This window comes from Mus caroli, chromosome 3 (genome assembly GCF_900094665.2).
Source record: "Mus caroli chromosome 3, CAROLI_EIJ_v1.1, whole genome shotgun sequence".
Lineage (NCBI taxonomy): Eukaryota > Metazoa > Chordata > Mammalia > Rodentia > Muridae > Mus > Mus caroli.
Window position 1 is genome coordinate 52,441,229 of NC_034572.1, and position 12,004 is coordinate 52,453,232.

A 12,004-nucleotide genomic window follows, 5' to 3' on the forward strand; every position below is an offset into this window, starting at 1 on the left:
AGTTAAACAACAACAACAACTCTACAATCTCTTGTTTGTGTGTGTGATGGAAGGAGCTGTTGGCTTTTTCCCTTTTTCCAAGTTATAAATTAGGAGTTAATAGAACTCACAGAGAGATTAAAAGAGTGGGTCATTTGCAGTGGTCACTTTTCTTCCTGCTGTGACCAAATGCCTCACAAGAGGTAATTTTAGGGGAGGGAGGCTTTTAGCCTTAGGTTGAGGTAATAACAGTCCATCATGGCCAGGAACTCATGACCCCATGAGCTTAAAGCAGTTGGCTATAAGGTGCCCACACTCGGAGCAGAAGTGAGAGCTGGTGTCAGTTTTCTCTGTCCTTGCTTAAGTCCAGGGCTCCATCCCCTGGGATGGTGCCACCACAGTCAGGGTGAGTCCTCCCTGATCAGTGAAACCTCTCTAAGGACCCTGTACTAGACAGACCCAGAGGTGTGTTTCCATGGTGATTTTAATCCTTCCAAGATGGTAGTCAAGATTGACTCTGGAGATAACCTCTGTGCTGTGCAGATCTACCACATTATCTTGATCTTTCACGCATGCACTGGTTTTTTTAAATAGGGTTCTGCCTTCTTGGTTATTGTCCTCTGAACTGCTTTCTCTTACAGACCACAGTGAACGTGGTTATTACTCAGGCTGCAGTGCCTGGATTAACTTCAAGTGTTTCTGTTCTCTGCTTAATCAGTCTGTTCTCTTGAACAGGATGAACTTACAGCTGTGAATGTAAAGCAGGGATTCAACAACCAGCCGGCCTTCACTGGAGATGAACATGGCTCAGCCAGAAACATTGTAATCAACCCATCCAAGGTAATGCCTATTGTTTTCTGTGGCTCCTGAAAGGTGTGTTTGTGATTTCCTTGACATAGATCTCTGTAGCTCCTGAAAAGGCGTTTTTTTTTTTTTGTGATCCCCTTGACATAGATCTTGCTATGTTTGCAAACCATGAAGCACACACGGTGTTGGGTGTCAGGCATTTCATTCTGAGACCACTCCAGTGTCCCTTTCCACTGTCTATTTATTTTTTTATGGCTTTTGTGGCTGCCATTATAGAAGAGACTGGTCCAGTTTTACACTACTGCCACAGCCCAGATTTAGTTTATTTTCCTACCACAGTTCAGGTTCACTGCTTTTGCTAAGAATATACTGATCACATTATGTCGGGAGGAATGCAAAGCCATTTTGCCCAATTGTTGATTATACTGAGTTGTCATTCAGTCATTGTGACACCCACTGTCTTCCTACATTAAAAAATAGCAACCTCTTTTTCTTGGTAATCTCTAATTACTACTATTGTTTTTTTTTTTAAAGCAAACTCAGGATTACCAGATCTCCTCACAGTGATATTTTAAAATCCTATAAATTTCTTATTCTTCAATTTGATGTTTTTCTTCACTCTGCTTTCCTTCCCCATTCTTTATTTCTTTTGACATAGTCTCTCCAGGTATCCCTGCCTGGCCTGGCCCTACCAGAGTGGCCTTGGATTTGCAGGAACCTTCTTGTTCCTGTCTTCTGTGTGCCCACACGACAGGCATGCCTAGCTCACTGATGAGTCTTGCTGAATGGTTTATTGTGCTGGGAGCTGACATGTTTTCCTGCTTATTGTTCCTCATACATGTGTTGGCACTTTCTTCTTCTTCTTCTTCTTCTTCTTCTTCTTCTTCTTCTTCTTCTTCTTCTTCTTCTTCTTCTTCTTCTTCTTCTTCTTCTCCTTCTCTCCTTCTCTCCTTTTCTCCTTTTTTCCTCCTTCTCCTCCTCCTCTTCCTCCTCCTCCTCCTCTTCTTTTTTCTTCTGTGTCATTGTGGATTACTTCAGTATTACTCATAGGATCCTGGGTGGTAATTAAATTAAATTAATTAATTAATTAATTTTTAATTGCCTTCATTTTTCTTTTGGCTGCATGGGCAGTCACTATTTGGTTGGTAAGGGCTGTTTAAACCCCGGTGAAGCATTCCCACTACTCCTCCTGCTGTACACCATCTTCCAGGCTCATCGTGCTCTCTCTGTGTCTGCCACTGGGGTGCAAGGCATGCTGAGCAGTTCTGGAGTATCATTAGTGCTAGGTCTTTTCAGTGGATAGAGAGGACAAACGCTTCTCTCTAGCTCACCTTTCTCTCTACCTGCTGGTGGTTAGCATTTCCAGCGGCACCTCACATAATATTTCCTTATCTTTTCCTGTTTGGTCTTTGTGTCTTCCTTCTCCTGAAGGGAGACCTGCTCTCTGCAACATCACCAGAGTTTGCTGTGTGTTAAGGCACACGTAAACTGTTTCTCAGTAAACTCTTTCAGTGCCACCACAACAACCAAGTTTCTGTGTAAGATTTACAGTTTTTCTACAATTCCTTCGTCCCTCATCAACTTTTATTAAAAATGTATCATCAGAGTTGGAGGGAAAGGGCTTGAGAGGGAGCTGAAGGAAGGAAAGGGAGGAAGAAGGGATTAATTATATGTTAATTAAAAATGTAGAAAGATTATAGTCTGACTATTATGTTTAGAAGTTTATTGAATTCAAAATATCTTTTCCATGGATCAATTATACATACATACATACACACACACACACACACACACACACCACACACACACACACACATACACACCATACACACACACACACACACACACACACAAAATTCTTGCTCATTTTCTTTTAGTGATTGATTTAAAATTCCTTTTACATTATTCTTCTTTGATATTAAAACCATCACAAATAAAAGTAAGAAATAAAAAAAAGCAAGTCAATATCTATACTTCCTTTCTCTCACAAAAACACACACATGATTGACTGTTTGCTAAATCAGTGGAAATAATATTGATTTATATGTAATGCTATTGACCAGATACAGCGATAGTTTTAAATTTGCCTTTTTACAATTTTTATACACTTCATGTTACAACTACAATTCTGTATTTGTGATTAACAAGTAGTTGTATATATGTAATTCAGTAGACATACTGTTTGCCAGTTAGCCACATTTTAGTGCATAGATCTTGGGCAGTGTATAACATTTACATCACTGTAACTATCTCCCCACGGCCTGCCCCCCAGAACACTTTCATCTTTGTCAAGTGATCTATTGCCCATGTCCTGCATGGCTTGGTCCTGGACGCTTGAATGGATCAATTTGGGAACGAAGAAACAATACACATTGAAGAAATGACAGGGACGCGTACAGAAAAGCTGGGATCAGGTGGACTGTGCTGGCTTTGTTGGAGGGCATCTCCCACAACCTGGAAATTCTACGTTTTATTACTTACAGCAGCAGGAGGAGGGATAACTAGTCTGGGCAGTAGGTCTCTCTAGAGGGACAGTTTCAGTCTGCAGATGTCTGGGAAATCTCTGTTTGTACAAAATGTGAGATTTTGCCTCAACTAGAAAGGAGAGATTTGTCTCCTGGAATTCGCTGTCTGACTACCACATGCTCTGGCATGGATGTGCCTGGACACCCTCACCCCTGTCCCAAATATACATATATACTCTATCTCTTATACATGCAAATAATAATAAAGTTACAAAGAGAAAAACAAAAGCCTAATATCTAATATAGTAACATTTTGGATTAGGGTTTTAGTGTGTGCATTTTGAGAATTCATAGTTTTATGTCAAAGAGTAGGATTTTTAAAGATGTGTTAGGAATGCTCAGTTCTTGGTGTCTCGGTGCCAAATTTTATGTTAATTTAGGTAGGTAACCAAGTTAACCAAAATAACTTATTATAACGTAGACCACCTTTTCTATGAAATGTATTCAAGGCTCTAATACTTCTTGTGTAAACTTGATTTCATTAACATGAAATGTATGAATCTTGGTATTTAATACCTGACCTTTTCCATTCTTATCAAAGGAGCTATTATCTGAATAGTTCTGGGTGGATTAAAAACAAGTGCTGAATTGACCTTCTTATGTTTTGTTTGAAAGAGTATAAATTTGTATTAGACTGTTTGAAGGATGATATGGCAGTGTAATTAAAATTACAGTCATGCCATCCAAATTACAGAAATTTGTCCTATACCTGCATGGAAATGATGTGAAAGGTTGGTCAGTTTAACAGGATTCATAACAATAATGTTCAGAACCGGTGTTCAAGGTGCCTGTTAGCACTCTCCTGATTAAATAAAGGACAGCAGATCCATGCAGAACATTACAGTGCAGGTATACAAATGAATGAATTCAACATATAGGCATGAAGCACTCATACTTGACCCTGCATAGTGAGCCAGATATGCCAGAAAGGGAAATAACGAGTATGTGTTTGCTTGTGTGTGTTCTAAGCAACAGTAGAATCACATTGATTATTTGGAGGTAGGAATTAGGTTTTGGGAGAGAGGCTTTAAAAAGTATACCTTCTGATTTTTGAATATATTACCATTAGAACAAAACTAAGCTCCGTAGTAGGTCGGTGACATATCTGGGGTGGAGGGAGGCAGGGACATCATGTATCCCAGGCCAGTGTGAGGTCACTCTTAAAACCATTTTTTAATGCTATATGGTTTTGAAATTTTTTGATTTTTAATGTGCATCTGTTTTGTCTCACTTAGGAATTTCGACTTTGCTTTGTTTACAAGATTCACTAAGGAGAACTGTAAAACATATGTATCCAGTTTGTTCCATTATTCACAGGGTACATTGACTCCTTAGAATAGTTTTCATTTTTATTCCCGTTTATTATGATTAATGTGCTTACTCATAATTGCAACTTAGAGCTTTCTCTATAATACAATAGCACATGCAGTTAGCTGTTTAGTGCCCTGGGTAGAAAGACCAAACATCAGTTGAGAGGTTTAAAATAAAAAAAAAATTGCTGCTAGTGATTGCTTGTTTACAAACTCTTTCATCAGTGATATACTGCCCTGTTCTGCCTGGCTTGGTCCTGCACACCCACATGTGGTAACTTGGGAATGGCATTCTCAGGCTATAGCTTCTACTCAATTTATCCACAGAATAATATAGCTTCTACTTAATTTATCTGTATAGCTATAACTTCTACATAATTTATCCACAGAAAATTCTAGAAACATTTGACTTAAAGAAAAATCTTTAGGGAAATCTGTATAAAAACAAAAATCTGATATCTAGGGTTGTTTGTTTGTTTGTTTACTTTAGCTTTTGTTAGCCACTATCCTATTGCTGAAAAGAGACATCATGACCAAGGCAGCTCTTACAAAAGAAAGCATTTCATTGAGGGCTTGCTTGCAGTTTCAGAAGTTGAGTCCATTAATAATAATGGCAGGGAACATAGTGGCATGCAAGCAGGCACTGGAGCAATAGCTGAGAGATGATCCATAGGCAAAGAGAGAGAAAGAGAGGGGGAGAGGGAGTGAGAGGAGAGGGGGAGGGGAGGGGAGGGGAGGGGGAGGGACAGACATACTTAGGGCTTTTTACACCTTTAAAGCCCACCTCCACACTTCCTCTAAGAAAGCCACGCCTCCCAATTCTTCCAATCCTTTCAAACAGTGCCACTTCCTGATGACCAAGTATTTAAATATATGAGCCGATGGGAGCATTCTTATTCACACTACCACACGCTTGTTATTACTGCTTTTCAGTTCAGGGAATTTTAGTTCACATTAAAAAAAAAAAAAAGTTGTAGCAGCTCTTTTGTCCTGAGGATAAGTTTGACTAATAGCTCCAGTCATACCAGGTCAGACTAGGCACAGGGTATCTGCGGCCCCCAGCTTTTAACTAAGGTGGGATTTTTACTTTTTGGTTTTCCAGGGTAGCGTTTTAACTGACTTAGGTTGCTACTGTTTGCTAACTGTTAGAAGTGGTTTGCTTCGTATAACTGAAAGGTTCTCAGGGACCAAATGTGGTGCTTTCTGGATTCTTGAAAACCCTCACCAGGTTTCCTGTCACCTTGCTCTTCCCTCCCTCCCAGCCTCTCCCCCTTCCTGCTCTTTGCTCTTCTCAATCCCTCTCTTTGCCCATTTTATACTTGGGATACCACAAAATGATAAAATAGTTGGCAGACGCCTGCTGCTCTTCACTGTCCCATTCCAATTTAGTGACATGCTCACCCCGAGCTTGCCTTTCCCTCCTTCCCCAATGCTTGTAGAATTGGCAGTTTAATCAAAACACTGAGTACCTAACTTACTCCTCTTGTAATTTTTCTTTTAAATACATTTCTCTATCTTGAAGAAAGTAACATCAAGTGTAAACACAGAATTTTTATTTCTGGAAGCATGTGCTATTAAGATAAGACAGGAATAAGAATGGTTCCTGTGAGCCCCAGGCTCTGTCCTCCTCAGTGCACCCCTGAGAGGGAGCACATTCTCTCATGTGGCCTGTGCAGTGTGGCAGGGGAGAGGGTAGCTTTCTGAAGAAGGAGAGCATGGCCCAGTCTGCAGTTCATCCCGACGGAATTAACTTAACGTTGCCAGGTGGTGAGGGAGATTTTCATTGTATTACTTTGGGACTTTTTAAGACTTACTATGTGGAAATCACAGTTTTTAAGCTTCAAAGATAGACATTTTTATTTTCTCCAATGGGCTATATCAAGATTGTAGGGGAAACAAACTATGTTGAAGACAAACTATGTAACACTAAGATCGTTGCACACTGTCTTTAAACGCTGTCTTGCTCCTGCTTCTTTCTGCAGATTGGTGCGTATTTCAGCAGCATATTGGCCGAGAAACTGAAGCTTAACACTTTCCAGGACACCGGAAAGAAGAAACCCCAAGTTAATGCTAAAGATAATTACTGGCTGGTTACTGCCCGATCGCAGAGTGCAATTCATAGCTGGTTCTCTGACCTAGCAGGGAATAAACCACTCGCTATCTTGGCAAAAAAGGTATCAAGCATTTTCTTCTCTTGTTATAATTACAGTTTTATAAATGAAGCTGTTTGAGATGGTGTTCACATGTACACTTATTTTTTCCCATTCTCTTTTAAACCAAAGGTTCAGTTGTAGGCACATACTGCCAGATAATTCTGTTCTTATGTTCTTCCCTCTATATTTTGATCACAGCAGTTTTTGCTGACTTAAATATATCTTAAAATTTGAGTGTAGGCAACAGGGCTTCAGTTTTTCCACCCATAACACTTTCAGTTTTCTTAGATCAAGATGTTTGAGGTATAAAAAAAATGGATCGCTTGCTTTGATGTCATTCCCATGTCTGTCAAAATACCTACACACACACACACACACACACACACACACACACACACACACACACAAGTAATATCTTTAGGCTAAGTTAGGTCTTACTGCCAAGCAAGATGAAGATTTTTTTATTCTGTGACTACTTGTGCTGTGAAAAGGTGTTTTAAACAAAACAGGCATATTTATTTATAACTTTCAGAGTTTTCAGCAAGGGTGTGTGTGGGGTGGTAGGTAGGAGGTTCTTTTAAAATCTTTTCTTTTAGTAATTTTCTTCAGTGGGAATAATCAATATATAGGCTGAATAATCTTGTAGTCTAAACAACATAAGATGTCCTTTGAAAGCCTATAGTAAAGTTAGACAATTTCCCCCAGTCTTTATCTCTGACTTCTTGTGTACCTTTGTAATAATTCTGGTTATCTCTTCTCATCTCCCCCGAGGTCCCTCAGTTCTAGGGGCTCCGTCTTCAGTTCTAATGCAGTGCTCATTTCCCCTGGCGTGGGTCCAGCCCAGAAGTCAGTGCCTTCATATACTTGTGTGCTTGCTTTTGAAAGCAACTCTTTGAAAATAGTGCCTGCATCCTCTGTTGGCTTTAATTTGCTATATGTCTTGACACTGCATGCCTCATATAGATAGATAGCTATACAGACAGACAGACAGACAGATAAAGATGAAAGGCACCTGTAGTCTTTGAAGAACGCTTGTTTAAGTGTGACCAACTCTTCCCAGAGTTAGTGCCTCTGTCTCAACCTGCCCAAACCAGAGCTGGAACACTTCATCCCCAGTATTAATATCTATTTGTGGTCTCACTGTGGCTCATGTGTCTGAAGGCCATGTAAGCCGTAGAGCATCCTTCAAAGTTTGATGGCTCCTGAACACCAATTCATATGCTCCGTGCTGTCAGCTAGGTGGTTATTAAAGTTTTCCTTTATTACAAGCTCTGAGAATACTTCTTAGATGCTCGCTTAAAGTAAATATTGGTAAGGAATTGGTTTCCTTGCTTGAAGGGTGCAGGGGTCTCTTATCTTTTAGGAGGGAGATAACTCATGGTGCCCTGTATTAGCCATTGTTCTTCTTTCTTTATTAGGAGCTGCCTCTGGCCAAGTCAGGTGTCCCTCAGGTAAGCCTTGGCATTAATTCTTTGCAAACATAGACATTTCTTTATAAAATATTGACTCTGCTTTGATATGTTCATGTCTTAGGCATGCTAGGAGTCCTTCTTCCCCCTTCTCAACATTTCATCCTTTTGAGATGGCAAAGGCTCTTGTAGTTTTGGGCAAAGGACCAAATTCTCTATATGGTCTTCATAGCCACTTAGTTAATTTCTGATATTCATGTACAAGAAGGCTTAGGAAGGAAACAGTGATTTACTTGCTGTGATCCAGCGTCATCTCCCAGCTCTTACCCAGCTTTCAGAATAGTTTTTTATATGGGGAAGATTATGTTTCTGGCATGGTAGCTCTTTACCAGTTGGCTAGTTCTTACCTGTTTATGCAGGTGCCCTTGGTTACTGTGGTCTAAGAATTTCCTTTGGTTTGGGTCCTCTTTAGATGATGGGAGATGCTAATGGTGTGAGCATCCGAGGGGAGAAGTGATAGTAAAATCCTTGTGCCTAAAGAAGAAGCACACACTTAGCATCTTAATTGCCTTCATAGCTCTAGATTAAGCTGCTGCCCAGTGATGGCTGAAATTCAATGTCAAGTTGATGTCAGATGTTTTACAGAAAAATAAATCCATTACCATTAAAAATAATCATAGGAAACATTCTTTCCTCCCAAAGTTGGCCCAATCTATAGACTGGACAAAGGAACACATATGTCTTCTGTCTTAGTCAAGTAACGCTCTTCTCATCTGTTTGCTTGGATATCAAAGCCCTGACTTGACTCAACTCAGGCTTTTGCCATTTTGTCCTGTGTTGTTTATGTAAGATCTCTGACTTGGTTTGGTATGGTATTTTATCTAAACACTTCAAATTTTCGACTGTTTGCATTTTTCCTCCTAACAGTTGCTGTTTAAATCAATCCTTTGCTCATCTATGAAAGATACTATTCATAGGACTCTTTGGAAACACTAACTTTTTTAACCTTGAATTTAGCAACAATTGTAGGGTTCCATCTTGCATCCTTTTGGTGTGAATGAATGAGCGGCAACCTGACGTGGGCTGGTACAACTTAAACTACTGGTTCCATATTTTATATTCTAGTGAAAAGCATCAGGTCTTGAGCTGAATGTTTGACCCTGTGCTTTTCTTGTCCCTGTCTTGAATGAGAGTGACCAAGACACCGTGTTCCATGAAAGATGTGCCTTGTGTGCTAAACAGGCAGGGCATTTTCTCATTAAAATGTATCACTATGTTGTGCGGAGATGAGGTGTTACAGATTTGGCTCATGTGTCTTCTGCCTCCCTTTAGCTGTTTTGTGCAGTGCAGTTTTGTGTGTCATGAGGGTGATGTTCTGCATTCAGCACCCAAGGCTGCAAGTATAACTGATCAAAGAGTCTTCAGTTTTCTGTAGCCACAGTGTCAGCACGCTGTACTCTGTTCACCAAGGTCAGGAGGCATTCCTTCAGCATTGGAGCAACTCGATGTTTATTTGGAAAGACCAACTGAAGTAGCTTGCTTTTAGGGCCTATATTTAAAGAAAAACAACAAACAAAACCACTTACACATTTTAATTCCAGGGATCATACCTTGTACTAGTCACGTAAATAGTTAAATTTAAAAATTCACTGACTTGACAAGCTGGAAGAGAAATTCTGTGCTGTGTGAATTGGCAGGTTTAAACCTTGACTTTTCAACCCAAATTCAAATATGAGTTTTAGGAGAGAGAGATAAGGTTTGTTGATATCCATGGCAGGGTTCCAGTGTCTTCTTTTGACAGGGCCTTAATCTGTGGCATGAAGAAACTCGAGCTGGTATAGGCATATCCCTAATCAGGCAACAAAGTATTATTGGTATAATTTTGATTGTACCAGTAATCAATTCATATATATATATATGTATATATATATGAATTTATATATATATATATATAAATATATATATATATATATAAATTTATATATATTTATATATATTTATATATATATATAAATATATGTATATANTTTATATATATTTATATATATTTATATATATATATAAATATATGTATATATATGAATTTATATATATATATATATAAATATATATATATATATATATATATATATTTATCAGGGTAACCACTTTGTGAGGTGCATAGCATTGGTACATAGGATCCAAATTAATAAATGGCTGGAAAGAGGTGAACTTGGCTGGCAAAGCCTAGGGAAGTAGCAGAGTAGAGGTCACCCTCCTGTGGTCTGTGGCCTGTGCGCACCTTATAGTTTTAGTAGTCCCGACCTGCTGCCATGTAACAAATGGACTCCTGTTCGTTCTTTTCTCCACGATCACAGACTGAATAGATGACAGAGATGAACGGGCTGTTCATAGGATATTTATGAGGTGTTCTGGAAGAATGAATTAACCCTTTCAAGCCATTCACTGGCATATTGGAATACTAATTTGCTGAACTGCACCTTTGTGGTCTTGAAGAAATAATTAACAGCCTCAAGTGTCTACTTCAGCCAGCGCATTAATTGCCCTGCTATTGTAGCACAGTGTGTATTAGGCAGACTCGCCAATCCATCGTGGTAGGCTCTGCTTAATATCTGGGGCTAAAGACACTTTGAGAAAGTTTCTGGAAATTGTGGCTTTTGTGAAATGCTGCAGTTAGAAAGCTTCATACAAGAAAAGTGTCCACGGATGAATTGTAGAATGACGGCAAATTCTTTCTGACCTCTCCCTTCCAATTTTGGGATAAATCATTTAGAAGAGTACCGTGAAATTAATTTTTCCTGTTTGTTCATAAGGCAAATGACTTTCCTTATCTGAGAATGTGACAAGCCTTCATTTTTTTAATCAATAAGAAAGCACAGCTGAGAATCTGTTTACCATGTGCTAAGCATAATTTTGATTTTTGTTTCCTAATGAAAGTTGGGTTAAATTTCCTTCCCTCCTTTCAAACTGCATGCACTCTTTGAAAATCGATCAAACATACTTTTTTATGGCAGCACATAACTTCCAGCCCTTTCCTTACTCCCTCCTCTGTAAGTTTGCTTAGCAATGCTCTAGTGTGTGATTGTCATATGTTATTTCTTTTTAGGTCCCCATCCTCAGTAAAAAGGAGGACGTCTTTGCATATTTAGCTAAGTATTCTGTGCCAATGGTTCGGGCAACGTGGCTGATCAAGATGACTTGTGCCTATTACTCTGCTATTTCTGAAGCTAAAATTAAGAAACGCCAGGCTCCCGATCCCAATTTGGGTAAGTGAGCCAGTGGGCAATGTTTTATATTTCACTATTGGCTCTTCAAATAATTGTCACCTGCACCCTCTGGGAACTCAGCATCCCAGCTCCCCTGTGCAGCTGACAGGTAGCAAGCCCTGTTGATATCTCCAGAATGTACCCTGTCAGAGCTCTGTACTAGCACAGCTGTGAAGATGCTGGTCAGACCACCATCGTCTCTTGTCTGGACAGAAGCAACCTCCGGCTGGCTTTCCTGCATGCTTTCGCTGCAGCTGAGCAGGCCTCCAGTCCATGTAGACAACTGTTCCTTACCCTCTACACCCCTGTGCTCACCGCCTCTTTTTCTGGTCAGTGCCACTGCCTTTGTGTGTATAATGACAGTTGATGCCAGTAAATCTTGCTACTTCAACACAGTTTTCTGCATTGTAGCTGGAGTGATCCTGTTAAATTGTGCTCAGAATCCTTTTATAGTCAGCTGCCCTGCTCACCTGCTGCCTGCTCTGGCCAGCACCAGCAGCCTGCATGTTGTTTTTTACTTTAAGCCTTACCGGAAGCAGGCAGGCACTGCTTCCC

General features: G+C 39.8%; 1 protein-coding gene across 1 annotated transcript in view; it reads left to right on the forward strand.

Annotated features, from left to right (window-relative positions):
- Window positions 1–12,004, forward strand: part of Med12l (mediator complex subunit 12L) — a 313,727-nt gene that overhangs the window by 25,575 nt on the left and 276,148 nt on the right. The window contains exons 3-6 of the mRNA XM_029474961.1: window positions 715–819; window positions 6,604–6,795; window positions 8,193–8,225; window positions 11,290–11,449. Of these exons, the coding sequence (XP_029330821.1) occupies window positions 715–819; window positions 6,604–6,795; window positions 8,193–8,225; window positions 11,290–11,449 (490 nt within the window). The remainder of the gene's footprint in view (window positions 1–714; window positions 820–6,603; window positions 6,796–8,192; window positions 8,226–11,289; window positions 11,450–12,004) is intronic.